General features: G+C 33.8%; 12 protein-coding genes across 12 annotated transcripts; 7 read left to right on the top strand and 5 right to left on the bottom strand.

Annotated features, from left to right (window-relative positions):
- Window positions 1-130: 130 nt before the first annotated feature.
- BX664DRAFT_382671 (uncharacterized protein) lies at window positions 131-2,331 on the bottom strand. The gene is made up of 2 exons (XM_051549069.1): window positions 2,146-2,331; window positions 131-2,042 (listed from the first exon to the last, which is right to left on the bottom strand). The coding sequence occupies exons 1-2, from the start codon at window positions 2,281-2,283 to the stop codon at window positions 330-332; spliced, it is 1,851 nt and encodes a 616-aa protein (XP_051402419.1). The 5' UTR covers window positions 2,284-2,331; the 3' UTR covers window positions 131-329.
- A 2,303-nt stretch (window positions 2,332-4,634) lies between these two features.
- On the bottom strand, window positions 4,635-5,425 carry BX664DRAFT_256980 (vacuolar import/degradation protein Vid24; the record flags this gene model as incomplete). Its single annotated transcript, XM_051540483.1, has 4 exons — window positions 4,635-4,931; window positions 4,988-5,077; window positions 5,138-5,215; window positions 5,300-5,425. The coding sequence occupies 4 exons, from the start codon at window positions 5,423-5,425 to the stop codon at window positions 4,635-4,637; spliced, it is 591 nt and encodes a 196-aa protein (XP_051402418.1).
- Window positions 5,426-8,017: 2,592 nt separating this feature from the next.
- On the top strand, window positions 8,018-9,789 carry BX664DRAFT_323313 (uncharacterized protein). The gene is made up of 5 exons (XM_051543634.1): window positions 8,018-8,300; window positions 8,389-8,768; window positions 8,832-8,889; window positions 8,980-9,173; window positions 9,265-9,789. Exons 1-5 carry the CDS (start codon window positions 8,084-8,086, stop codon window positions 9,544-9,546), a joined length of 1,131 nt encoding a protein of 376 aa, XP_051402417.1. The 5' UTR covers window positions 8,018-8,083; the 3' UTR covers window positions 9,547-9,789.
- A 132-nt stretch (window positions 9,790-9,921) lies between these two features.
- Window positions 9,922-10,755, top strand: BX664DRAFT_54099 (uncharacterized protein). The gene has a single exon (XM_051549619.1). The coding sequence runs from the start codon at window positions 10,050-10,052 to the stop codon at window positions 10,587-10,589; it is 540 nt and encodes a 179-aa protein (XP_051402416.1). The 5' UTR covers window positions 9,922-10,049; the 3' UTR covers window positions 10,590-10,755.
- Window positions 10,756-10,958: 203 nt separating this feature from the next.
- BX664DRAFT_323308 (kinetochore component CENP-S) lies at window positions 10,959-12,094 on the bottom strand. The gene is made up of 6 exons (XM_051543633.1): window positions 12,057-12,094; window positions 11,916-11,970; window positions 11,785-11,856; window positions 11,669-11,702; window positions 11,304-11,343; window positions 10,959-11,099 (listed from the first exon to the last, which is right to left on the bottom strand). Exons 1-6 carry the CDS (start codon window positions 12,075-12,077, stop codon window positions 11,061-11,063), a joined length of 261 nt encoding a protein of 86 aa, XP_051402415.1. The 5' UTR covers window positions 12,078-12,094; the 3' UTR covers window positions 10,959-11,060.
- Window positions 12,095-12,204: 110 nt separating this feature from the next.
- BX664DRAFT_355581 (uncharacterized protein) lies at window positions 12,205-13,478 on the top strand. Its single transcript, XM_051547828.1, has 3 exons — window positions 12,205-12,278; window positions 12,394-12,428; window positions 12,521-13,478. The coding sequence occupies exons 1-3, from the start codon at window positions 12,228-12,230 to the stop codon at window positions 13,338-13,340; spliced, it is 906 nt and encodes a 301-aa protein (XP_051402414.1). The 5' UTR covers window positions 12,205-12,227; the 3' UTR covers window positions 13,341-13,478.
- A 258-nt stretch (window positions 13,479-13,736) lies between these two features.
- Window positions 13,737-14,593, top strand: BX664DRAFT_369903 (uncharacterized protein; the record flags this gene model as incomplete). The annotated part of the gene is made up of 2 exons (XM_051548627.1): window positions 13,737-13,842; window positions 13,928-14,593. 2 exons carry the CDS (start codon window positions 13,737-13,739, stop codon window positions 14,581-14,583), a joined length of 762 nt encoding a protein of 253 aa, XP_051402413.1. The 3' UTR covers window positions 14,584-14,593.
- A 2,269-nt stretch (window positions 14,594-16,862) lies between these two features.
- Window positions 16,863-17,188, top strand: BX664DRAFT_256792 (plasma membrane proteolipid 3; the record flags this gene model as incomplete). The annotated part of the gene is made up of 3 exons (XM_051540475.1): window positions 16,863-16,902; window positions 16,984-17,079; window positions 17,151-17,188. The coding sequence occupies 3 exons, from the start codon at window positions 16,863-16,865 to the stop codon at window positions 17,186-17,188; spliced, it is 174 nt and encodes a 57-aa protein (XP_051402412.1).
- An 84-nt stretch (window positions 17,189-17,272) lies between these two features.
- BX664DRAFT_346260 (uncharacterized protein) lies at window positions 17,273-18,138 on the bottom strand (the record flags this gene model as incomplete). Its single annotated transcript, XM_051547518.1, has 4 exons — window positions 17,273-17,542; window positions 17,596-17,694; window positions 17,773-17,880; window positions 17,965-18,138. 4 exons carry the CDS (start codon window positions 18,136-18,138, stop codon window positions 17,273-17,275), a joined length of 651 nt encoding a protein of 216 aa, XP_051402411.1.
- A 371-nt stretch (window positions 18,139-18,509) lies between these two features.
- Window positions 18,510-19,862, bottom strand: BX664DRAFT_355580 (cyclin-domain-containing protein). Its single transcript, XM_051547827.1, has 2 exons — window positions 19,405-19,862; window positions 18,510-19,316 (listed from the first exon to the last, which is right to left on the bottom strand). Exons 1-2 carry the CDS (start codon window positions 19,777-19,779, stop codon window positions 18,624-18,626), a joined length of 1,068 nt encoding a protein of 355 aa, XP_051402410.1. The 5' UTR covers window positions 19,780-19,862; the 3' UTR covers window positions 18,510-18,623.
- Window positions 19,863-20,156: 294 nt separating this feature from the next.
- Window positions 20,157-22,891, top strand: BX664DRAFT_323302 (adenosine deaminase/editase). The gene is made up of 11 exons (XM_051543632.1): window positions 20,157-20,456; window positions 20,523-20,562; window positions 20,911-21,009; window positions 21,075-21,178; window positions 21,260-21,481; window positions 21,605-21,644; window positions 21,718-21,872; window positions 21,980-22,102; window positions 22,158-22,254; window positions 22,335-22,382; window positions 22,439-22,891. The coding sequence occupies exons 1-11, from the start codon at window positions 20,300-20,302 to the stop codon at window positions 22,605-22,607; spliced, it is 1,254 nt and encodes a 417-aa protein (XP_051402409.1). The 5' UTR covers window positions 20,157-20,299; the 3' UTR covers window positions 22,608-22,891.
- Window positions 22,892-23,091: 200 nt separating this feature from the next.
- On the top strand, window positions 23,092-27,525 carry BX664DRAFT_290910 (uncharacterized protein). The gene is made up of 9 exons (XM_051541917.1): window positions 23,092-23,217; window positions 23,275-24,202; window positions 24,330-24,903; window positions 24,973-25,165; window positions 25,229-25,484; window positions 25,573-25,786; window positions 25,849-25,926; window positions 26,049-26,740; window positions 26,816-27,525. The coding sequence occupies exons 1-9, from the start codon at window positions 23,140-23,142 to the stop codon at window positions 27,466-27,468; spliced, it is 3,666 nt and encodes a 1,221-aa protein (XP_051402408.1). The 5' UTR covers window positions 23,092-23,139; the 3' UTR covers window positions 27,469-27,525.
- Window positions 27,526-27,763: the final 238 nt, after the last annotated feature.

Here is a 27,763-nt window from a genome sequence, read left to right as displayed (position 1 = left end):
CGTCCATCATTCTATCATCACGTTTATCCTTCATTGTCAATACCATCTATCAAATCGAAATGGATATTCACACACATACTCACATACACATCTTTGGTTTCAATATTTTATTCATAAATACAAGTGGTATAAGGTCTCAAAAAAAAAAAAAAAAGAAGCAAAATAAATGATATATATATATTTAATGACCAACTAAAACTAATTGTAAACAAAGGAGGAACTAGAAGCCTAATAAATCAAAAGATGTGTCTTGCCTATATCCATAAGCGGAACAGATGGTAACCAGAAGGGGAGAAAAAAAAAGAGAATGTCGATTGTCATCATTTGTCCTATCTCCACTGATCATGAGGATCGAACCTTGCTTCTTGGTAGGTATACTGGCGAGCTTTCCATGTCGGCTGAACACTTGATACGTGAGACGCAAACTTCATCATGGATGGTCGAATATAAAAATAGGTGTTTGCCAGTTGTATGTTACCTTGCTTTTGATCATCTTCGTTTTCCATTCGATGTTTGCCGCGTAACCATGATATATCGTTCATATCTTGTGATGCGAAATATCCCATGTTGTCACTATAGATGGTATCAGTTTCTTTTTCTGTCTTGTTGAATTTGCCACGCCACCATGATGCATCCTTATTTTGCGATGTCACAAATTCCATATTATCACTATCATTTGTACCAGTATGTTCTTCTTGTTGTTGATCATCAACACTTTGTTTCTCTTGTTCATGTTGTAACCATGCAGGTACTGGCTGTGGTTGTCGCTGTTGCTGCTGTAGTGCCGGACTCGTCGCTGATTTACTTGATGATATCCATGACAACTCTGATTCCGTCATCCTCTCCAGTGAATCCACAGATCCATTTTCTCCATCCTGTTGTCTCCATTCTTGATCCACTTGTTGTTGTTGTTGTTGTTGTTTTGGCTGTTGTCCCCATTGTTGCTCTATAGTTGATGACGATGAGGATGATGCGGATGATACCTGAAGATGCTTGTCGTCCTTATCTGTTGCATTAGTATTGATATCTTTTTTCTTGTCCATTCCAAGTTGCCGTTCCAATTCCATTGAATTAGCTGTCGTCGTTTGTTTGCTTGTTGCCGCCGTTTTTCCTTTGTCATGAACATCGCCATTGATTGAAACACTATCATTTCCTACTGATGGACGAGTTTTCACAATCGCAGACCAAAGTTGTGGCATTGTTTCAGAAGATGTGGTAACAGTAGAAGATGAGGAAGGAGCAATTTGAGGATTATTTGAATCAGAAGTCGAAGAAATCAATTCAGTCGATGTAGAAGGAAGAATATTTCTGTCGGGTTGATTTGGTTGTTGTATAGACGGCGGTCTTGAACCGGATTGTTGATCATTATTGACATTTGTCGTTGAATTACCGGATTGTGAACTAAATTCAGACTTATGAAGACTTTTATCGAGTAGATTCTGTTGCCATATTTTTTCATCGTCGTTCGTTGTTTGTACTAAATGTTGATCGATCCTTGGTATGGTCCATTGACTAGCGGCTCCTTCTTCAGATAACGTACATCGTTCCTTCAGTCTCCGTTTGGAAGATGGTGTGGGTGACCGTCGTTCAGTAATATCCCAACGCCGTGAACTGTTGACGGAGGAAGCTGAGTTGCTGGATGATGATGATGACGATGATAGATATCCTTTTTGTTTGGGGTATTGTTGAGGTCGATGCTGTGAGTTGTATCTTTGAGTACCTTTTGATTGATCAGTCCTTCTGTCGCAGTCCCGCCATGGTTTTCTAAATCCTCTTTGCCGGTTGTGATCTTTGTCGCCAAGGGTAGGAGTTGAAGATGGGCTTGACATTGTAGCTACTTGGGGTGATCCATTACCCTGAGATATTATGTGGGAAGATGTTGTAGTTTGATAAGCAGTGGAAACTGAAGAATCCATGTGATATTGACTTGATTCTTGGCCTTGTATTGAATTAGCAGCAATGGAATCATTGGTGTTAGTCATAGATCTATTATCATTGTCAACAAAATCATTGTTTTCGCCAGAGTTGATGTCCTTCCATATCTATTTTGAAGAAAAATTAAAAAAAAAAAAAAAAGTTAAAAACTATATCCAGTGTGGTGGGAATTTCGTGTACATATATTGTCTTTGCATTGTAATGACTTACTAAGGATGTTGCTTGGTCAACGTCTAAATCACTGGTTGAATATCCTTTGTTTCTGGCATTGTTGTCGTCAGTTGGAGATTGTTTAAAATCAGATACACGATGACTTGTTCTTGGTAGTTGTTCTAATTTGGGTGTCATCCAAATAGTTGAACAGAAAAGTAGAGGCAGCAAGAGATGGAAAGTAGGAAAAAGAAAAAAAAAAAAAGGAAGAAAGGGAAGAATAAAAAAAGGAAAGAGACAAAAAAAAAAATAAGGTCGAACGGTTAAAATATCTGGTTGGGTGATGTCAAAAAGTTTTTGCTACGGACTTCATTTTATGAGCCATGCACTGGGTTAAAAGTTACTTATTTTGGTTACACTGTGTTCACAAGTAGGATCTTTTTCCTGTTGTGGATTGCATTTTTCTTTTTTTTTCCTTCTTTTCTGTGCTGATATCAGGGATGATCCTTTTTTTTTTTGTATTATGGAAATAAATGGCGTTGATGATTGATTTTTGAACTTTGATAATTGACATATCGATGATGATGGATGATTTAATCCATGGATTTGCATTTCTCCCGTATTTACTCCATCACATGCCATCCTATTTGCATTGATTCATCTATTCATTGATTCTACCAACGAGAAGGAAAATAAAGTTGCTAAAAATAATGAACAAAACAAAGAAAAAAAGATGACCATTTCTTTTCCTTTTGATTGTTTAATAGTATACATCTATTCATTGATTCATTTTTTTTTAATAAATATGAAAAAAAAGGAGAAGTATGATTCAAGAAGGAAAGAGGAGTTGTCAAACTAGAAAAGAAACCGTTTGTTTTCATTTTGATTGTTTAACAGCACTGTACATTAAATCATTCTACACCTATTCGTTGGTTCATTACTATTTCAAAACAAAGGGAATTAAGAAAGAATGAATCAAAGCAAAGAAGGTGTTGTCCACTTCAATTGATTTAATATAAAAGAGGGATGATTGTGATTTATCCTTTTTCCTTTCAAACACATCTCTCTCTCTTTTTTTTTTTTTCCTCTAAAACCTCAAAGCGAATTGCCCTCCCTCTTTCTTTTACTTTATAGATTTTTTTTTTTTATCAATACTCCAAAGAAGAAATAAAAATACAAGTAACAATAGCTATTATAAGATAACTATTTTCATCATCTAATATAAAATCATCATCATATTAGGTTTATTCGAAGGGTCCTGTTGGGCCGATTTCTGTAATTGTCTGATATGTCTATGCTTTTTATTCAGGGCAAGAGGTTTTTTTTATCGATCATGTCTGTCAGTCTGCTTTTCCTTTTCTTCCGTCCTCCTTTTATTATCATTATGCTTCGTGTTGATGTGCGTTGGGTCTAAGCTACCATCATACAAAATGGCATTAGTTTAACAAGCTCCCCATCAACCAATACTATTTTCCGATCATCCTGTCAGCCATCTTTTCCCTCTTTACTTTATCGTCCTGACCATAGTTAAAAGGTCCTAGTTACGTGTTGTGAGTAATCCTTTTTTTTTTTTAATAATGATGTTGATGATGATGATGTATTAACTGATATATATATATTTATTTTATTTTCTAAATATGGTGTCCCTTGGTGTTCCAATATTATTTTCTCCTCACTCTTAATTCGATTTTCCTTTCACTTCCAAGTTTATTTTCCCTCACCCCCAATTTTATTTTTTTTCTTTGTCTACTTTCTGTCTCAATTTAAAGTGAATAAACTGTAGGATAGATGAACAAAGAGAAATAATAAATCATACAATATTCTTTTCATATATTACATAGAATAAAAGGAAAAAGGAGTAATGAATAAGATCTCCTCTGAAAATACATTACTGGCAACTTTGAGAACGGAATTGTTGAATATGAGACTATACATACAATGTCTTCTTTCTGAAAAGAAATCATCAATCATCATAGAAATAGGAAGGATCAAATAAAGTTCGTTTATATACTGTAAAATGTCACTTTTTATTTGTATTAATTCACCAAAAAAAAAAAAGGCAAAAAGGTATTATCGAGAATATACACAAAAAGATACCAAGAGATATAATCATAAACACATCATAAGGGTTCCCAAGTAAACTACTAAATAAAAGATAGGAGTATACAATAGATAGATAGAGATATAAACTAAGTGAGAGGGTGCACTGTTATCCAATATATCCATCCAAATTCGCCAGCGTTGTTGATAACCATCATAGTTATACATCTTATCATCATTCAGTCATCAGAAAAGCCATATATAACAGTACATACATGAGATCCTTTTTCACTATTGTCATCCCATCCAAATCATACACGTCCGTTTTGTCATCTATTAGCGTCCTACGTCCGTGATTATCCATTTTCCAAAAAAAAAAAAAAGAGGTTGTCATAAATTGTTATTATTGTTGTTATTATTGTTGTTTAAATTGTTTTGATTGATTATTGGTTGATTACTTGTTGTTGTTTTGTTTGTTGATGGTTGGTGTGTATTTAGTAAGAATGGAATCAACGGAATTCATAAGAGCCAAACGATCGTTGTTGTTCGTAACGTAAAGAGAGCTCCTGATACCATTGAGTAAAATGTCGATAAAAATACATGCCAGAGATGGTATTTGTTGAACGTTGGAAGCACACATAGTAAAAACCAGCAAAACTAGCGCCTTCGATATTGTCAACATGGTGATCAGGGACCAAGAATTTTTCCTTCCAACGCATATATACAAAATCTTCATTTTCCGGATCATATACAAAACCGTCTTGATTGAATACTGACACATACTTTTGAAAAGAAGGGAAGCGTTTCTAATAGATCAACAAGTAAGTATTATATTTATAATGATTTTGATATGTTCGCTTACCCAATGAGCAACATCAATATAATGTTGTGCTTGCCATTTCCGCGTCAAGAATGAATATTTAGGACCGATAATTTCACCTTCAAAATAAGTCTAAAATGAAAAATCAAATGAGTAAGAAATATTCATTCAAATAAATGATCATTGCTTTACCGTCAATTCAGGAAATTCTGGAGTTAAACCTTTTATATTGAGATAACCACTCAGTGTACTCTCTTCCAAGTTGAGGTTCTAATGGTTAAAACAAAAATAATTGAGTGATCAATAAGAAGGGTATCAATAGTTTTCTTTTTTTTGTTCTTTAAAAGTATATACCTGAATATCCACCACGACATCATATTTGTTATCTCCACACTTTTGGGACCCCGTAAAACGAGATCCAGCATAAAGATTCCCTAGTTGATGGTTTCTTATTCTATGGTCAGAGAGATCAGTCCACATTTCAGGAGACCGTCGAGGAGCCAATAAGGATCGGTGTTGTTTTCGTTTTTTTGTAATACAAGCAGAATGATGGTTGATGGTAGGAGATGATGAAGTTGTTGTTTTATTGGTGCATTTTGATAGTTTGTCATAGACATCAAAGGTTGTTGTAGTTGTTGGACTGCTTGCATGAGCAGAGATGGGAGATGTAGTTGAAGAAGGGATGGGCATCAAATAATAAAAGAATAGAAAATAAATAAAAAAAAAAGATATATATTTAAATGTATTATGTATATAAGAAAGAAGATGAGTCTATTTACAAAAAAATGAAAAAGAAAAAAAAAGTAGAAAAAAAAAGTGTAAGGGTGAGAAAGTGAAAATTTTTCCTGTGGTTATAACGATTGTGATTGGCTGAGTCTATTGCCTTTTTTTTTTGAGTGAGCTTCAAAAATCTTATCATCATCACTCTTATGAAAAATTTGATCACTCTTGAAAAAAAAAAAAATCAAGGAGGGGAGGGGATAGGAGAAGGAATGTGGAGATAATAATAATAATAATAATAATGTGATGATAATGATGATGATGATGATGATGATATAATCATTCATTCAATGTTTAAGGGGAGTTTAGGAGATCATCGAATAAAGACTTGGTTGATATCTTCATCAACAGTTTATTTTATCTCTTGATTTTATATCTCAGGTTAGCTCTCATTTTCGTCTATATGATCATTTTGAAATGACATCTTTACAATCATGATTCCTTTTTTCAAACATAACAAATAAAAGATAATCGTATACATACATAGTTATTATAACGTGATACTTAAAAAAGGAAACCAATTGTTTAAGGTTTTTATTATTATTATTATTATTGACTCTGATTTTTAGTTGCTAAAGTAAAAAAGTGTCTATCAAGAAACTCAATAATGAAAAGTATCATGATGGATGATAGAAAAGAAATGATTGAATCCCTTCCTGTCAATAAAGTCAAATGACAAACCCCCCTAATTGCTACGTTCTCTTATCAATTCATGCGGAAACATTTTTTTTTTTTGATCAATGGTAGTATGGAAGGGTTTTATGTAACAACCTCTATCTTCTTATAGTTAGATTTTTACTTTATATTGTTCTACTTTGGAACATTGAACCGATGGGCGGGAAGTAAAGTCTATTCCTTTTTCCGAGTCATCCGGTTAAAACATATAGTAAGTACTATACGTTGTGAGAAGAAAAAAAAAAGGTATTTATATATATATTAGATTTATATACATGTTCATATATTAGATAAAAAGAACCAAAAGAAGCGCAGCCTCATAACAAATCAGTAAGATTTCATTGCTTATTTGGATAGTTTTTTTGCTGAACCTTAATTAAGCCTACATGATTGATTTCTAAATCTGATTCGAAAACGTGAAATTGATACTTTTTAGTAACAATTCTGTTTTTGGTTTCCTTCAATTAAAAGAGTATCGCACAGACTTGCATTGAGGAATGTCATACTAAAGGAAAAAAAAGAAAAAAAGGAAAAAAAAAAAAGACAAAGAAAAAAAAAATGTGGATATCTACCAACAAACTAACAAACCTGTTATAATAATGATTTATGTTTTGATCATCTAGTATAAACTAAAGAAAAAAAAATATGATCATCTATTTGTAGAGTATAAGCCAACAATAAAAAAAAAAAAGAGAAAAAAAAGAAAAGAGATGATCATCTAACAAAGTAAATACAAAAGTGCCACGCAGGTACGGGGAAAAAAAATTTTTTTTAAGCAGACACACAATTTGGACAGATTTGTATGATTTCTCCTTCTTCTCTTTCTGTACTCACCTTTTTTTTTTTTTTTTTTTTTAGTTCTCCCTTGATCACTCTTTCTTTCTGTATTTCCAAAAGTATATTTTTATTATCCTAAATATACTTTTAATCTCTAAAATAGTTTCTACATCATCATAATTCTTTTTTGGGGGGAGGAAGGATTCAAAGATAATGGTTTCAAGCTGAATAATGGCGGGCTTTTTTTTGTGAGTTCTAATCTATTTTTACCTTTTCAGCAATGTATAAACCCGGTAATAACATCCTGCTGTGCTTGGCTGTCATATTTTGGGACTTGTGTTTCACAAAGTAAACACAGAGGATCGTTCATAAGTAAATCATCGTTATGATCATCATCGTTATGATCATCATCGTTATAGTGTATTTATTGCATTCAATTGCATCAAGTGTATCCAAGGGATGTTATGAAAAAAAAAACATCGGAGTTGCCTTGCATGTCAATTTAATTATTGAGAAAAAAGAAAAAAAAGTCTTTGTTTTGTCTTTTTTTTTTTTTTATCGTGATGATGGATGATGGAAAAAAGGCAGGGTTTTATTTAGGAAAATCAATCATCCAAAAAAATAAAAAACATAATATGTTTTCCTTCTTGGAATTCAGTTTGTATCACGGGGGGGGGGATGAAGTATTTTTAAAATCAACCTGTTTAAGCGTTATTCTTCCTGCGCCTTTATTTCTCTGTGTCATCCAAATATAGTGATTTTTCTGGATTTGAAAAAAAAATGGTTAAAAAGGGGAAGGGGAAAAACTCTTTTTTTCCTTTCTTTCCTTTCTTTCACTTCTTTATTTTTTTTTTTTTTTTTTTGTATCCTTATTTTTTTTTTCTTTTTATAATTTATTTGTATACTATGTTGCCAAAGTTATTCCTTCTTGCCGCCACTGCTCTTTTGAGTGTTAATGCCCAATCATCCAGTGCTTCTGCTGCCGCCCCTTCTGGTGGTGCTTTTACTTTCAAAGAAACTTACCCTTCTGGAGGTTCCAAGCCCGCCCCTAAACCTGAATGGATGGATTTGATCAAAAACGCCAACATCACCAACGCACCCGTTGTTAAGGGTGGTGCCAATGGTAACCTTATTAATTTTTTTATATATATATATTTTTTTAGTCCATTATTTAACCTTTTTTTTTTATTCTTATTATTCTTATTATTAAGGTCCTACTCAATCTGGTAGTGCTGATCCATACTGTGATTGGACTTTCACAGGTTGTACTCGTCCTGATGATATTGTTGCTTGTCCTAAGGGTCAATGGGGTATCACTTATGATGATGGACCTACACAATATAGTTCCAAATTATATGACTTTTTGGATACTACTCAACAAAAGGCTACTCTTTTCATGATTGGTGGTCAAGTTGTTGCTTTCCCTGATCTTGTTACTCGTGCTTACAAGACTGGTCATGAAATCGCCATGCACACCTGGTCTCACTCTTACCTTACCACTGAAACCAATGAACAAATCGTTGCTGAATTGATGTGGACTGCCACTGCTATCAAGGAAGTTACTGGTGTTACTCCTCGTTTCTATCGTCCTGTAAGTTTTTTTATTTGAAACCTGATTACATTCCTTTCCTTACCTTTTTGTTTATTTCTTTAGCCTTATGGTGATATTGATGATCGTGTTCGTAGCATTGGTCATGCTCTTGGCTTCATTCGTATGTATCAACAAAACAAAAACAAAAACAAAAAAAACATTTTCATCACAACCGATCACTTATTTTTTTATTACTTCATCCTCCCTTTAGCTGTCATTTGGAACCACGATACTGACGATTGGAAGGTTGCCGAAGATAAGTCTTTCGATGAACATTGGATTGATGGCAATGTGACAGAATGGGCTAAGGAAGCTTCTTCTGCTACTACTGGTGGTATCTCTCTTGAACATGATCTTTACCAAAAGACTGTTGATGCTGCTATCCGTGTTTTGCCTACCCTTCAAGTAAGAGCGTGATTACCTTCCCCCCTTTATTAGTTTCAAACTCTTTTTTTTTTTTACTTATCTCCTTTATTTTTTCTTCTTTTTTTTATAGAAAGCTTATAAGGTTACCACTGTTGGTCAATGCGTAAACCAACCATCATACAAGGAAGGTGGCGCTCAAAACTCTACTACTTCTGCTTCTTCTTCTGTTGCTCCCTCTGCTTCTTCTTCTGCTGTTTCTCCTGCCAAATCTTCTGGTTCTAGTGATGCTGTGTCTCCTGCTGGTGCATCTTCCTCTTCTTCTGCTCAACAATCTACTTCTGGTTCTTCTCGTGCTGCTGTCAGTTCCGCTGTCTTGGTTTTGGGTGCTTCCATTGCCTTCATGTTGGCTTAATTTAGATGATAAACCCCTCCATTGTAGTTTAGATGATTCTTTTTTCTTTTTCTGCACATAATCATTTCTACATGCACACACTCCCTTTTCACTCACGCATATACTCGTAAAACAAAACTTTCCCCCCTTTTTTTTATATTCTGTATCAAATAATATATTGTATTCTAGATTTATTTATTCTTTTTGTCCTGTTCATCTTTTTTTTTTCTTGTCAGTGCCAGATTATAATAAACAAAAAAAAAAAAAAAAAAAGATCATATCATAGATTATCATTGGATGGGTTTCTTTTTCTCTACAAAAAAGAATGGTTTCTGGTTCATGCCATTTCATTTCAAAGTCCACTGAGCATGCTGGGTACAAAGTGAAACCAACCAAAAAAAAAAAAAAAAAAAAAAAAAAACGTACGGTGTTTTCCCTTTTGTTCTCGTTTTTCTTTTTATCTATTTCTCTCTTTTTTTTATATATATTATATCTTTTATATTTATTTTGTCGTCATTCTTATCATGGCGTCTTCTAACAACAACAACAATAGTGGTAGATATGAAAATGGTGATGACATGCCGAAACATATTCCTGTGGATATGGGTATGGCACCACGAGCTCATCCTTATGAACAACATCATATCCATACACGACAAGACCGACCCTCGCATCGTCAACATAGTCTTTCTCCTGAACAACTTGGTGTGGTAGGGTATGTACGAGATGTGGCTGGCTTTGTGAAGGATACTATGCATGATATTCGAGAAACGCATCAACGTCGACGATCAGAAGACGAAGAAGAACATAAACGATTGATAGAACAACAACAACAACCACAACAACAATCACAACGAGAATCACCACCTCCTCCAGCACAACAACAATTGACTTCTACACCTCTGGCAAATGTTGTCACTGGTTTGTTCCCAGGTATTGCTCAATCACCTCCATTACAAGCTTCATCTCCTCCTCCTGCTTGTACTCATGCTGATGCTTTACGACAAGACTTACGTGAGCAATTACAACATACTTCTTCGGATAAAGAACATCGACTTTTATAGAAAACAAAAAAAACATTCTTTGGTATAGCTTGTAGTATTTTTTTTTTTTGAAGGGTGTTTTTGGATTTATCTATCTATTGTATATAGTGTGTGTTATTATTGGATGATCAACAATAAATTCTCTTTTATATGTATTTGTCATTTTATATTGTATTAAAAGTTCTTTTTGTGTATTTATCTTTTACAGTATATGACATCGAAAGTAAATAGTTTCTTTATTAAAGTGAATTAAGTATAAAGGATTGACTGATTAGCCTAAGAAAGTGATGGTATGTCTATGTACAAATGATGATGACTAAAGGGACGGTAGCTATTTTTTAGTGGATCGTCCGGCAGCAGCTGTCTTTTTATTTGTGTTGATTTCTTCCAAGGCTTGAGATAATAGTTCATGCTAAAAAGGGAAATAAAGTGTTGACATATTAATAGGGATAAAAAAGAAAAAAAGATGTTTCCTACTGTTCTAAACAACCCCTAGCGACATACCAAATGACCATTTCTTCGTGCACATAACTTGAATAAAGGATGATAATAAATGATCACACATAATAATAAATAAAAGGATGGTTGATGATGTGAGTAGATCTTCATTTTATCTGTCCAATTCATGATTTCACTGCTTCTCCCCTTTTCCTTCATTCCTGTTTTGTCCAGCTTATTCCCCTACCTCCTACCCCTCCAATTCACCCTTACTGTTCCTCTCATCAATTCTCTTACCATCACATCATCTGTATTGATTGTGGATCGGCGACCATGACTGTGCAGGCAAACGTAATCATATATATATATAGAGAGAGAGAGAGAGGAGAGGTCAAGCGGAAGGATTTATGACGGTTGAATCAAAACGGTAGTTTAATGATGATGAATAAATGGTTGAATGGTTTGTATAATGATCGGATGATGATGATGGTGGAATAATGTTGATAGTCGAGTGATGATGATGGTGGATAAAGGCAGTTTAGGAATGATGTGCGATATGACGCGCATAAAATGTAAAATGTAAATCCAAGACGAATAGATTAGTTTAATTTCACTACAATTTGTCATATTCCAGTATTTTATAAGTAGAGAGTATTTCTTACGTGGCAAAAGCTTCGACGTCCATACCAAAAGTTTCTATTAAAAGAGAAAGAAGTAAAACGAACATAAGATTATTGCTTATTCCTAAAAAAAAAAAAGTATATTTCTTTATTTTTACCCATTTGTTTATAGACGACATGAGCAAGCGATGCAATGAATTCAGTACTAATAGGTTTTCCTAGTTGTGCACCTAAGAATCAAAACGAGGAAGCAAATGAATGATCATAGTCTATTTTGTTTGTATCTTACTTTCTTCCTGAGCGATTTGGTGAACCACTGACCAGACTGCCGTCCGTATTTCCTTCTATTCATCAAAATAATAACAAAAAAAAAGTCATCAATAGAATGGAAATAGTAATAATACAAGTCTTATAATATAAAGGAACTCACAGTTTGATCGGTTGAAGACATTAGATTTCAAAAAAAACAAGGAAACGGGAAGAAAAGACGCGAGTCGCGGCGATCCAAAATGCATTTTATGTTTATTTTCGAAACGTATTTTTTTGTTTTTATATTTCTTCTTTTTTTTTTTTTGTTACTTTTTCTTTTTATTCTGTCATCATGTCTAGATATCGTGAAGGAGAACTAGGGAAACAAGCTACCAGATATAATGTAAGAAGAAAGACATAGGATGATTATTATTGTCAACTTTTCACTGTCAAAATATACACGAGGTGCTGATACATCTACTCTCTTTCTCGCTTTTTTTTTTTTTCGCTTGTCATAGGGACTGTTCTCAGAAAAGGATTGGAAATGTGCAATGTAAGTATAGTGATAGAAGATGTTGTGGGAATAAACTAAGATATGTCATCTTTATCTGATTCACCTCTTTTTTTTTTTTTATTTTTCTATAGATGTAGCAACATCAATTGGGCCAAACGTGAGGTATGCAATCAGTGCTCAAATGCCAAGCCTGGATCCAAAGATACTATTGGTCGACGCGAAGGCGCTGGTGGTGGATTCATGGAACGAGAACAAGGTGATACTTCTCGACGGCGACGACAACCTAAAGATGACGATGATGAATGGGATGAATTTGGCCGACGCATCAAAAAGCGACAATCCATGGGAACAAATCAACAAAAGGATACCGAAATCATAGAACAAGTAAAGGATAATGATAATGGCAGCAATGATGACGAGGATGACGATGATGAAGATAATGGAAAGTACAGTGCATGGAATGATATATTATCGGACGAAGATAGTGAAAAAAATGAAAATAAAAGCAATCAACTCTCACAATCTCCTTCCTCAAGACGACATCGCTCACGGTCACCAGCATCAAGACGACATCGCTCACGATCACCAAGATCAAGACGGCATCGCTCACGATCACCAAGATCAAGAAGACAGCGCTCACGATCACCAGCGTCAAGAAGACATCGATCAAGGTCACCAAGATCAGGAAGACATCGATCAAGGTCACCAAGATCAAGAAGACATCAATCAAGATCACCAGTATCTAGAGGACATCGCTCACGTTCACCAGTATCTAGAGGACATCATTCACGCTCACCACCAAGACAGCATCGATCAAAGTCATCAAGGTCAGTCTCGGAAGAACGACATCGATCATCATCAACATCATTGAAATCTAAGCGATCAAGATCACGTAGTATGGAAAGGAAACAGAAAGGCTACCGTGGACATGGTGGTAGAAATGGACGCTAAGGGGGAATGATGTTGTCGTTATCTTGTCTGATGTGCCTTACATGATTTATTAGTTACGTATTTAGTTAGTTTATTGGTTATGATAGTATCTTATGTAGGATTGATGTTAATAAAATGATTGGTTAATTTGAAGCAAAAGAGGTGTCTCACAGAACAAGTTCTTTTTTTTCTTAGTTTGACGAAAAAAAGGGGACAAGCAGGGAAAAAAAGAAACTGACTATATTAAACTCATCTTTTTTTTTCTTTGTTCTTTTTCTCTTTTTATTCTTTCTATCTCTTATTCCTTTATTCAAATCTCTTTGTTATGGCTTTGACCTGCTCAGATATCTGTAAGTTTCTTTTCCATAAGTATCATCCATCTGCCATCACTTTTCTATTCACTCATTTTTATTCTCTATGATTTGGCCATGGTCTTTGCTTTTTTTGGGTGTATTCTTTGAACATGATTGCACCACTGCTCCTCTAATCAATATTGCTCTTACTACTCTTGGCTTTATTCCTGGTAAAAAAAAAAAAAAAAGAAAAAAAAATCTAGAGAGATAGGGTCAAAAAGATAATTGACCACTTCTTTTATATGATGATTATAGGTGTGATCCATGCTTTCTATATTATGTTGAAATTAGTGATGAAAAACATTATTTTAACTTCTCTTTTGGTACTCTGCTTGTCACTTAGCCTTGTTAACGCAGATTGTGTTAGTTGTCATGAATGTGTCTCTAGAAACATACCAAAAGCAAAAGATGGTAATAGAATTCTATACACAGGTGATCCTGTCTGTAGCAATCCGACCAATTCGGGCTTCACTATACGTGCATTTGCGGGATATTATGGTTGTGGTTATGCAAAGGATATCAACCAAGTCTATGAAGGATGCTCAAAGGAATGCAAAGTGTGTCAGAAGATTGATAAGCCATGTACTGATATTACAGAGCCTGTAAGCTCAAAAATCAAGTGTCCATCAATGCCATGTATCCAAAGAGGTGGTAGTATTAGTCCTGGCAGAGATTGTTGTGATGGTTTAATAACACTCGATCCTTTCAATCCCAAATGTGTCGCTCCTGGACAAGATTGTACTCGATGTGGCGGTAAAATAGAGGCAAACAAACCCTCTTGTGACCCCAGTGGCATCAAGGTAGATGGTAGATGGAAATGCGCTGGTGGTGGCGGTTGCAAAGAGAACAGGGAATGTCCAAGTAATCAAATCTGTAGTTCGGGTATCTGCAAGGTTAACAACGAGGGATAAAGATACGGGCAGAATGGAGTCATGTTAGTGATGATATGAAACAATGGTCTAGTGTTTTAAGTAATAATATATTTTGAGTATTCGTATGAAATAATGGACTAATCTTATTAAATAAATAACTTTAAAAATATTATATATTTATTTCTTTCAAAGGGTCTTCAAGTAGATGTATACTTTAAATATTTTCATGTCATTCATATTAACATATTAGGATTAAATACTAATGATGAGAGATTGAATAAATTGGTTGGTTTGTAATTGATGTTGAACCAAAGGACATACTAACATGTGTAAAGAAGGAGGTTCACCTATAGAAAACTATGGTGATGATGATGATCCAAGTGAATGAGGAAGGAATGGATGCTTATAGGAAAAAAAAAAAGGATGATGAACGATGGAAAAATCACAAAATCGTTTTTTTTTTCTCTACATATATATTATATAGCATCGGGCATGTCATTTCATGGCTAGAAAGCATATGATAGGCAGATTACTCCTTTTTTTTTTTTTTTTTTTTTTTTGTAACATAATTATTAGGTCAAATAGGTAGAATTTAGGGTTTCTATGTAGAGTTGAAAAAAAAAAATTTGGATTTTCTAGTCCTAATTTGGAAGGAGCATGTTTTGCCCAGAGGCTCGCTGAGCGAAAATTGAATGCATTGCCAAATAAAAAGCGCGTTTGTTTTATTTCTCTTTTTCTTCTTCTTTCTTTTTATCACCTTGTTGTTCCTTTTTTTTTTTTTCTGTTATATGTTTACCTTTTAAGACAAATCAAAGTAAGGTATGGAAATACTAATAAAAGATTGTCTATACATATATTCATTGTATTCATGAACTGACTGAATCATTCTTTTTTGCTGTGTGTGTTTATCCCTTTTAGTTAAAACAAGTGAAGACAAATACCTTTAACGTGTAATATGCTTTATTACTCATGTTTAATAAGGTAAATCCATTTCATTATACCACCAACGTTGTATGACATTGATTTCATCTTTTTTCAATTCGAATCTATGACGACTGAAGTAAGTCAACCAAAAAAAGATAATGATTCTGTTGTTTTCTAACCTTTTCTTTTTTTTTTATATACGAATCGAACGTCTTTACTATATACTTCTCTCTATGTGGTTTTATGGATATTCACTCTTATTAGATGTAAGTTTCAAAAGTAGGTGCTTTTTCCTCTTCTTATTTCTAATTTTACTTCTCTTCTTTTTTTTTTATATACTCTTTCTTCCGGTCTTGATTTTTTACTACAACATCCGTCTATCTAGGATTATCATTCTTTCTTCTTCTCATCCTTCTTGCTTGGTACCCTGGAAAATGACTATTACTGAACGTACGTCTGAAAGAAAGAAAGAAATCTAGATACACGAAGACTGACCATTGCAATTTCATGTCAATAGGATACTACGAGAACTAGCTATTCACCTGGATCAGTGAAACGGATGGACATACAATAGGACCAGTAGATCATAGAATGAAACGGAATGAATACATAATATTATCATAAGGTGGACAACATGGACGAGCATGATACATTATAGGATCCAACTATTCGATTTTACAATCAATTAGAAGCATCTTCTTTATCTATTTCTCTCATTCAGAATTAAAGCGTTAGTGATTCTTTTTACTAGTACCATACTTATTATATCACTTATCTATTTACATTCTTTTTGTTTAATAAAATTATATTCATTAGCACTATTTACGATCAAAAGATAATGGACAATACAGTGCATGGAATGATACATTATGGGACGAAAGTAGTGAAAAAAAAAATGAAAACAAAGGCAATCAACTCTCAAAATCTCCTTCCTCAAGAAGACATCGTTCAAGCTTGCCATCAGGACAACATCGATCAAGGTCATCAATATCATTCTCGAAAGAACGATCACCATCATCGTCACCGACCAATATCACGTAGCATGGAAAGTAAGCAATAGGTGGTCATAATGATAGAGATGGAAAAATGGGACGATCTTATCGTTATTTTGTCTGCAGTGCCTTACATTATCTATTAATTACGTAGTTAGTTTATTGGTTATGATAGTACGTTATGTATGATTGATGTTAATAAAGTGATTGGCTAATTTGAAGAAAAAGAGATATCTTACAGAACAAGGTTTTTTTTTATTTTCTTCTCTTAGTTTGACGAAAAAAAGGGGATAAGGGGGGGGGGAGGAGAAACTGACTATATTAGACTCTTCTTTTTTTTTCTTTGTTCTTTTTTTTCTTTGTTCTTTATTTCTCTTCTTTCTTTATTCAACTCTCTTTGTTATGGCTTTGACCTGCTCTGATATCTGCAAGTTTCTTTTCGGTAAGTCTCATCCATCTATCATCATATTGTTTTTAATCACTCATTTTTTTTTTTTTGTTCTCTATGATTATTTGGAAATAGCTATTATTTTCCCTCCTTTGGGTGTATTGCTTGAACGTGGTTGTACTACTGATCTTTTAATTAATATTGCTCTTACTATTCTTGGTTTTATTCCAGGTACAAAAAAAAAAAAGGGTCTAGATAAGATGAAATGACAATTGACCACTTCTTTTATATAATGATTATAGGTGTGATTCATGCTTTCTATATTATATTGAAATATTAAGGCTCTTCAAATTGTATATCTTTTTTTCCACCTCTATTAATAAGTAATCATTCTTTAGTAAATCTTATTGTTATTGTTAAAGTTTTACCTTTGTCTTTTGACACTAGGATTTAGTAAACTAGTGGCTTTATGTTTAACATGTGTTGATGGGTAACTTGGTTGTGGTGGAGATAATGATGATGATGGTTTGTCGTGCCATTGTTCACCAAGCATAGAAGGGGTGGCAGTTGCCATGGTAGCGGGGCTTAAAGCATGATGTTGTTCTGCATGAATTTTTTGTTGTGGTTGCTGATGATGCATGGGCTGTGCATTAAAAAGTTGGCATTCATGTTGTATTTGTACATGATGAGCAAGCTATATATAGTTTAAAGATGTTCAGTAATGTTAACATTTTAGAGAGATATTACCTTGATGATGAGAGATTGGATAAATTGATTGGTTTGTAGTTGAGATTGAACCAAAGGACATACTAATGTGAGTAAAGAAGGAGGTTCACCTATAGAAAACTATGATGATGATGATGATTATTATCCAAATGAATGAGGAGAGAATGAATAGAAAAGAAAAAAATTATGAAATTTTACCCTGCATTTATTTTCTTCAACAAGAGTGGTACAAATGTCACCATGAATAAAATGATCATAAAACCAATCAATAAATGACTTTGTATTGGTGATCCATGAAAGATGACTCTAATGATAATAATAATAAAGGAATCGGATAATGAATGAGGAAAAAAAATTACAAAATTGCTTTTTTTTTTATCTACTATATACATATAAAGATAAAACAGAGGAATCAGAATAAACCAATTGATACAATTGAGTATCAATCAAAATGGATAAAGTCAGATGATAGGGATGTTGATACTGCATATAAACAATACTTGTTTTTTGAGGCATGGAATAACATACTTGAATCAAATCATTCAATCGTTTCCATTCTTCCATTCTTATCATCCACGGATTGGAAAATAAACAATAGAAAAAGAAGAAAATATGCCGATCTATTAGGATGATGATGATGATGAAAAAGGAAAGGGGGAAGATGAAATCATCCTATTCATTTTGAAAGTATACCAGGGATAGGGAGAAGGGGGGGATAGAAATACTTTTAACTTGGCGGGTCAACATTTGAAGTTGGTCGGTTTTCCTTTTTGGGATTGATGGGTTTCTTTTTTTTTCTTCCGTCTCGAGCGTTTTATATAATTTTTTTTTATTACATTCATTCACACTTTGTAATTGACTGGTATTGAAGTCTCAAATGATTCAAGAATGACTATCTTTGAATATACTAACCACAAAAAAAAAAAAAAAAAAAAAAGGTCAAAAATCAAACCACATTTTCTCAACGTTTATTTGTTCACATATCCAAAAAGAGACGAAGAACGGAGAGTGAGTTTATTTCTACATATATGTACATATATAATAATCAACTATTCTATTTCTAAACATCGTATACGATTCTCAAGTGATGCAGGGTTAAGACATTGTTGTTGTTGGAAATGATGATAATGATGATATGTAACATACGCTGCTGCATTTGCTGCTGCTGTGGCTCCAGAATTGGTTATAATGGGCATAGATGATGACCAACTCATCATTGATGTTTTTAAAATGGTTGAAGTTGATGATGACGATGATGATGATGATGATGATGATGAGGGTGATAAAGATGATAATGGTGATATGGTGGATGATGACGATGATGATGCTGGGGATGGTAATAAAGTCAAATCAGTTCTTGAAGATGGTAGTACTACTGGTAAAAAAGAAGGAAGACCAGTACGTTCTGATGGTGAAATCATTCTTTTTCGTTTCCTTTTATTGATGTATCTTTGTCGTTCAGAAGCTAAAGAAGTCTGTGATATTGATCGTAAGGGGTCATGACGTCGAATGTGATGATGATGATGATGATGAGATTGATGTTGTTGTTGTAATGGATAATGATTATTAGATAATGATCGTTTGAGTGATACAGTAGGCATTATCATCCATTGTTCACATTGATTAGCCCATGAACAGAATCGAATATAATGTACATGAAGAGTATAATTCAATGCAGTCAAATATTCCCTTTCCATGATATTCAATTCTTGTAGAGGTATTCCTGATACTTCTGACCAAGTCTAAAAAAAAAAAAAAAAAAAAAAAAAAAAAAAAAGATGCACGATGATTGATGAGTCTATATATCTATTTTAAAAAAAAAAGTCTTACCTTATTTGTAAATGTATTGTCATCCAAATATTTGTTTGCCAAAATAAGTGCAGTTGTAAAGATTCTAAATTCAGAACCCAAAGTACCTCGGAGAGTGGGATATGTAGATCGTAGTTGTTGGAGATAGTAAAGAGCCAATACAATACATCCAGAAGATATTTGTGTATCTTTGAATAATCTATGACAATATTGTTTGAATAAATGATTTGATGATGTTCCACGTTGTTTTAAAGAGATAATTGATGATGATGATGATCTACTTATTCGCCCTGTCCAAATATGTGGTATGAGACATGAACAAAGTTCTGCTAATTGCCAAGCGTCTTTACATGATAAAATAGAGCATTGAAAAAGACCTTGAGGACCTATCATCATTATTATATTTCTATGTATATATATGGATAGTACTACAAAGTATGATCTATAAGAGAGAGAGAGAAAAGAAAGAAAAAAAAAGAAAAGAAGAAAAAAGGAAGAAAGGTATATAAACTTATATGATTAGTTTCCGACCATTAAAATCGTCCCTTTCTAAGCTTGTTTTTTTTTATACCGTTCCCCCTTATTTTTGATTTATACAAAACAAGTCCATCCAAAAACACACACATTCCGATACAAAGACCTCCTTCTTCTTTCTTTCTCCTGTAAATCCTCCTCTTCCCTCCTACGTCTCTTTTATATATATATATATATATTTATATTCAAGACAACATTTTGCTTCATATACACTAGTTTTAAATTACCGACGATTTATCGTAACCCGTGCGCGCGCTCTTTTTTTTTTTTTCCTTTATTTTTTATATTATTTTCTTTTCTTTCTTTCTAAACCCCCCCCCCTTTCCCCTTTATTATTATTTATTATTATACTTATTATTCTTAGTAAATATTATTGTTATCTATGCTAGATCCTTACTCTATTATTCCAGACTTGCCTAATCAATTGGCTCAAGCAAGTTTGAATCAATACAATAAACTCGGAAAGAATGGAAAACCTCAACTTCATGCTACTAAAGCTGAATGGACTATTTTAGCTACTATCTTGGCCGTTCATTGTGGTAAAAAAAAAAAAAACTCTTTTTATATATAAAAGGAATAACTTTCTATTTTAAATTTTTGAATAGTGAATGAACAAGATTATACGATCACTGTTTTATCTATGGGGTAAATGCATTTTAAGCCAAGTATGATCTATATGACATGGAATGCGCGTGGTTAGAAGAAAGGGTAGGAAGGAGTGATTGATATATTTATATATAGACATATATGTATGTATGTATGTATATATGTATATATGTATGTGTACAAATATATATAAATATCATCTATATATATATATATATATATATAAATGGGTGTGGATGTATATATGCGCATGTGTGAGAGTGTGTGCGTAGGTAGAAAGGAGATCATTGGACAAGGAAAAAAAAAGGGCAAGCAGGTTCAGTAAATAATAAAGGGAACATAGTAACTGACATTTTTTTTTCTTTTTATTTTTATTACTCTATATAGAACTGGTTTGAAATGTTTACCTTTTAGTCGATTGGATCAAGAAGGTCAATTGGTTCATGATGCACATGCAGAAGTGTTGGCTAGAAGAGGATTTATCAAGTAAATAAAAAATAAAATGTGAAAGGAGTAGAAATGATGATAACTCATCTTGTGTTTTTTGTTAGATATCTCCTCCGACACCCTGATACATTATTTCATTACAATGACGATGGCAAATTAGTACCTCGCCCTGGATATACTTTCCACATGTATGTCAGTCAATCACCATGTAAGTTAGATGACTACTAAAAAAAGAAATAAAGGCGGGTTAAGTTTTACTCACATTCATTCTGATCTCCCTTAATTGTAGGTGGTGATGCATCAATGTCTGCTATAGCTGAAAATCAAACCGAAGAATCTAAACAATCGTTCCATACAGGTGGCAAACGAAAAATTGACTCAGATTCAAGTTATTCAGTACTTCATCAACATACTTATGCAAATAAACGACAAAAAAGAACGGATGATACGGCAACACTTCAAAGAGGACGGTATGATTATCAAAAATTTGGGATCCTACGAACAAAACCAGGTCAGTTGTTTAAGGGGTGGAGAAGGAATGTGATTCTTGCTGGAATATATTATCTGATTTTGATCCCTTTATTTGTTTATTTATTTATCTATATATTCTATTTATTATCCATTGAATGATTAGGTCGACTAGATTCTGAACCAAGTCTGTGTATGTCATGCAGGTAAAAAAAAAAAAAAAAAAAAAATGAAAGAATGATTTTTCCCATATTGTTATTTATGATTCTTCTTCTTTAGTGATAAACTGGCTCGTTGGAATGTACTTGGGATTCAATCGGCTATGCTTTCTCATATCTTTGATCCTATCTATCTTGATTCTATAGTCATTGGCGATTTATTTGAAAAGGAATCTTTGGAAAGAGCTCTCTATGGTCGTTTGACGAATCTTGATGGTAAGTCATTCAATATATACTCTTTTTTTTTTCTTCTCTATATATATATTGGCTGATCCTCTTTCTTTCTCTTTCTTTATCTATCTGTTTGTATATGCATTAATAAGGTTTACCTACGCCTTATAAGGTACATTACCCAAGAATAGAATCTACAACATTGAATTTCTGTTTTTCCAAATCTGCTTTGATGGCTACTGGCAAATATTCTTCTTATATCTCTATAGGAACAAGTAAGAAATTATAATGGATGACATTATCTTGGATTTTACTTTTTCTTATGAATAGGTAGTTCATGGATTCTAGGAATGGAAAAATGTGAAGTACTTGGATTTGGAAAGAAACAAGGTGGGCGTAAATATGAAGCGGCAAATTTGAAAACAAGGCAAGCATATATAGATAAATAGATAAAAAAAAATGGATTCCAAGAACTCATGCTTTTTTTTTTTTTTGTTTGTTTCATAGGTCAATGCTTTGTCCCAAGGTTTTATTCGAAGATTTTATTACCATAGAGTAAGACAAAAAAAAAATCAGTGATGATTAGATATAGAACTGATATTCTGTTTTAGGACAAAAAACAAAGAACGAGCTCATAAATATGCCAATGGTACTTACCGTGCATGTAAAGATCAAGCAATATTGTATCAAAAAGCAAAGTCTTTATTATTGGATCAATGCTTTGGCGCGTGGGTACAAACACCATCAATATATCAAGAATTTAGTGCAACGATTGGATGATTGACAGGTAGTTGTGGAACCTTTGCCTGAAACGCCACTTTGTTGTATGCATGTATGAAGTTAGGGGTGAGTATCCAAAGGCCGATCATTGGTTTGCTTAGGTTCTTGTTTAGTTGTATCATCTTTTATTCCCCTTTCTCCCCCTTTTTATTTTGTATATTATCGTTTTTTTTTATATATGACACCAGTCACCTGCTCAATAAAACATAAACTTTTACTTTTCTAATCTTCTTTTACTGACTCCTTTTTTTTTCTTTTTCTTTTTCTTTTTCTTTTCCTTTTCCTTTCTTTTTTTTTTTAACTGGGTCCTTCCCTTTTTTTCTTCTTTTTTTTTTTTTTTTTTTTTTTTTTTACACTGTACACGTCTTATTCAAACTATTTTTAATCTTACCCTCATTCTGTAGTTAGACTTTCTTGCCATTTTTATTTTCATTTCCCTTCCCATTCGTTTTCTATTTATTTATTGTCATTCTTTTTCTTTTTTTTTTTTTTTCTTTTTTTTATCTATATTCCTTGGTTTGCTTTGTGACTTATGAAAGCTATGGACTTGAATGGTCAAACAGCACCTGAATCTACTCATGGTTTGTTTGGTGCTCCTCCTGAACTGAAGGTAATATAGACTAAAACACGTTCATATACCTATTGAAATTCTTTTTTCATATCAAAGCTGGATAAACGAAGGTCCGCTATAGAACAATCCAACGCGTCATCGATCTTGGAAGGAACGCCACATGCTCCACGAAGTCAATCCGTTTATGGAACACTCTCCAGTACATCCTCTCCATCAAACACAACTATCATCAGTAATAGTAACAACAACAATCGATTATCGCAACATCGTAGTGCTTTACATACAGTAAATGAAGAAGAAACAAGTCGTTCATCAGATCATATCTTGGAATCAAATACACATCGATCTTCTGTTGCCAATTTCAATGAATCTCCTATTGGACATCATCAATATCAACAGCAACAACAACAGAAAAGGCGTTCTACTTCTGCCAATGGCACGTTACAAGATTATCGTCGTTATTCTTCGGGTACTACTACTATCAATGAATATACTAAAGGTGACGATGAACAACAACAACAACAACCTCGACGTATGTCTCGTGCTGATGCATTGGCCGAAGCAGAAGCTAAATTGAATGGTTATAGGTATACATCAACTTCAACAACATCTGTGGATCAATCTCTATCATCACGACGTGCTTCTCTACGTCCTTTCCAACCTGCATGCAAGCCTAATATGGTAGTAGATGATTTTCCAGAAAAACAAAACCGTCGACTTTCTGAACCTAACGCTCGTGCTTATCATCGTCATTCTGATAACTACTCTCCCTATCAACAGGATCAACAAGATTATCAACGTCGATCTTTCAACATATCATCGTCTTCCAATCAACATACAAACGGTCACAGTCATTACAATAACAATAAACGTACATCTTTGCAACTATCTTCACCTTCTTCATTTGGAACCAACAATGCTGATCATGGGGATCGTCGTGCTGGATCAAAACCAACTCATTTATTTGTGGATGTTAGCAATGAAAATAGAAGATCAAGAAATTTCAATAACGATTGGAGATCATGTAAGTACTAAAAAAAAAAAAAAAAAAAAAAAAAAAAAAAAAAGAATGGACTTGTAGCATGAAGATGAAACAGAACATACTTATCTTTTGTTTATTTGTTTTGCTTTTATTTTTTTTTATTTTATAGCAACAAGTTCTCTTGGCAACAATAGTAATGGTAACAATGAGTCTCGATCTTCAAACAATAATCGATCATCAGTCTATGGATTTGTCCCTTTTACACCAACAAGGATGAGTTTCTCACGCGAAGACAATACTATCCAACAACAATTACAACAACGACGAGCATTATTTACAGCACACTTACCATTCTCGGCTGTGGCACCTCATTTGAAATCTCATCAACTTGTCAGTGGCATGCTTCGTGTCAACAAACGCAACCGGTCAGATGCTTATGTGTTTTGTGAACCATTCAATGCAGACATCTACATCTGTGGTTCTCGGGATCGGAACCGTGCTTTGGAAGGTGATCATGTGGCTATTCGATTGGTCGAGGTGGATCGCGTCCTGCGTGAAAAACTGGAGAAGGAAGAAGCCAAGCTAGCTCGCAACAATGGCCAACCCGTGATACGCAAGCCTGATGAAGAAGATGAAAAAGAAATCATCTTTGGTGGTGAAGATGATGTTGAACATGTTAAGCCTAGGTATTGTGGTGTTGTCACTGCCATTTTGGAACGTGTACAAAATCAAATGTTTTCTGGGTAAGCTTTCTTTCTTTTTTTTTTTTTTTTTTTTACGCTAACTTTTATTATTATTATTATTATTGATAGAACTCTTGGATTGATGAGACCTAGTAATAAACGACAACAAAAACGGGAAAATGATGATGAAAAGGATACTTCGCCTCGCATTGTTTGGTTTAAACCTACAGACAAACGTGTTCCTTTGATTGCCATTCCAGTGGAACAAGCACCTGCAGGATTCATTGAAAATAGTCAAGCTTTTGAAAATATCTTGTTTTTGGTAACGCCATATAAGAGGAAAAGACAATATGTCTATAATAACATTATTTTTGTCATTATATAGGGTTCAATCAAACGATGGCCAATCACATCTCTACATCCATTTGGTGTTTTGGAAACTGAATTAGGTTCAGTGGACAAGTTGAATGTACAATTCCGTGCAATTTTGGCTGACAACAACTTTTTGAATGATGGTTTTACCGATGAAGTCATACAATGTCTCCCATCCCTTCCTTGGTCTCCTCCTAAAGAAGAATTTGCAGTACGTCGTGATTTGCGATCCAATCGAAGTATTACTTTGACCAATATGAAGAAAGATGGTAAGATAACAAAAAAAAAAAGATTATTTTTATGTAAGCTTATGGAGAACTAATAAAAAAAATCATTGTTTTATTTTTTTACCTTTAGATCATGATATAGCCATTTCATTTGAAAAATTGGGAAATGAATCATATCAAGTAGGATTTCATGTTGCTGACTTTACAGCATTCGTGAAACCTCAATCACCTATTGACAAGGAAGCTCGAGATCGCGCAAGTGGGATTTACCTTTATCAATCGGTACCTTTATGGCCTGAAGATTTGTTGAAACAATGTACAGATCTTGTACCAGATAAAGATAGGTAAGAAAAAAAAAAACTTGAGTTAACAGATGGATAATAACTGATTATTCTTATTTGTATAGATTTGCCTTTTCTGTGGTATGGAAGTTCAATAGCAACAATCAGGTTATTGATACTTGGTATGGCAAGACAATCATTAGGTAATTCAAACAAATAATAGGTTTGAGGTTGCACAGTGTACGAAGAAGAAGGAAAACCTGTTAGGTTCTCACCCTTATCTTTTTTTTTTTTTTTTTTTGTATCCTGTGGTTCTGCTTATAAGATCACAAGTGATCATGACACCCAAAGAGATACAAGATATACTTGATAATGACGGTGATGATGACGACAATAAATGTAGTACAACACAAGAGAATGATTTGACCAAGAGCAACAAGGAACAATTATTGGCAAGAGATTTGAAATCACTCTACGATCTCTCACAATTCCTCAAGAACAAACGACTCAAAGAAGGTGCACTCTTTTTGTCTGGAACAAAGCTTGACATTGACATGGTGAACGACACACCAGTACATATTTCTGCTGAAATTGAATATAGCGCCAGGGACATTTTACAAGAATTCAAGATACTTGCCAATACTGGAGTCGCTCAAAAGATCACGCGTGGGTTCCCTGAGTCTGCTCTCCTTTTATCTCAATCTGCGGCTAATGAACGAAAACTTCAAGAACTTACGACCTATTTGCGTGGGTTGGGCTATATGATTGATCCTTCTTCTGCTCAAACACTACAATCCTCGGTCAGTGCCATTGACAATCCAGATGCCAAATCAGTGATCACTACGTTGGTATTGAAAACCATGCGGCCTATCAAGTATTTCTGTACTGGGTCCTTTGATATCAGTCGATATCATCATTACAGTATGAACTTACCTTTATATACCGAATTTACCTCACCCTCAAGAAAATATGCAAGTTTGATGGTACATCGTCAATTGGAATCTACTTTGGCTGGAGGTAATGAAAGAAAAGAAGAAAAAAAAAAAAAAGAGCGAGAGATTCATTTTTTTTTTTTTTTTTTACTTTTGGTAGAGAAACGGTTTTATCTAGATCATGAATATATACAAAAAATAGCACAACATTGTAATGCCAAAGAACAATCAATCATCAATGCTGGGGAACAAGCACAACATTTGTTATTATCCAAATATTTGACATCCACACGACAAACATCGATGACACATGAAGCTATTGTGGTTGGTGTACAAGAACAAGCGTTTGATGTGATCGTACCCTCATTAGGATTGGAACGCCGCATCCATGTGATGAACTTGCCATTACGTACTTCTCATTATAGTCCGTTGGAAGGTGTGTTGAATTTGTTTTGGTTACCGGGTGTGCCCACCTCTGATGCTATGGTGGAACAACCAGATGATGATCGTGGGGAAGATGAAGATGATTATAGTGTGATTGAAGATGAACAAGATACGACTGGAAATGATCAAATGGTACATAGGCTATCTGTATCAGAATCATCGACAAAACGAAGACCTAGATCCATGTCCTTACGAGCAGTGGATGGTGAATCTTTAACAAGTCAACAACAATGTACCATTCCTCAGGAATGTTGTTTGGTAGTGCGACCTTTTGATTTTATTCGTGTGGTAATTACCGCTGACTCTATCCGGAATCCTCCTTTGATTCGTGTTCTAGCCGCCAATCCTTTTGTGCATCATGATCATTAAAAATCATGATATTATTTTTTTTTCATTTCCTTTATTTCTTTATTTATTTATTTTTATTATTATTATTATTTCCTTTTATCTATCTTCAATAAATCATCTATTTATCTCTTTTTTTTCTTTATCAAAAAAAAAATCAACACACAAATAGAATTTTTCCCTTCACTTTGGTTGATTTACGTTTAGGTTTCAACCGCCGCTTTCTCGTTGTTCCGTTGATCATCCTTGTTATCAGATTGATCAGATCTTCTTATTTGGCGCGGGTGTCATGTTCGGACATCTTTAGGGATCAAAAACA

The sequence above is a fragment of the Halteromyces radiatus genome (genome assembly GCF_025201355.1).
Source record: "Halteromyces radiatus strain CBS 162.75 chromosome Unknown BX664scaffold_2, whole genome shotgun sequence".
NCBI classification, from domain to species: domain Eukaryota; kingdom Fungi; phylum Mucoromycota; class Mucoromycetes; order Mucorales; family Cunninghamellaceae; genus Halteromyces; species Halteromyces radiatus.
The sequence above is the reverse complement of the archived record's forward strand: the minus strand, read 5'-3'. Positions and strand labels throughout refer to the sequence as shown.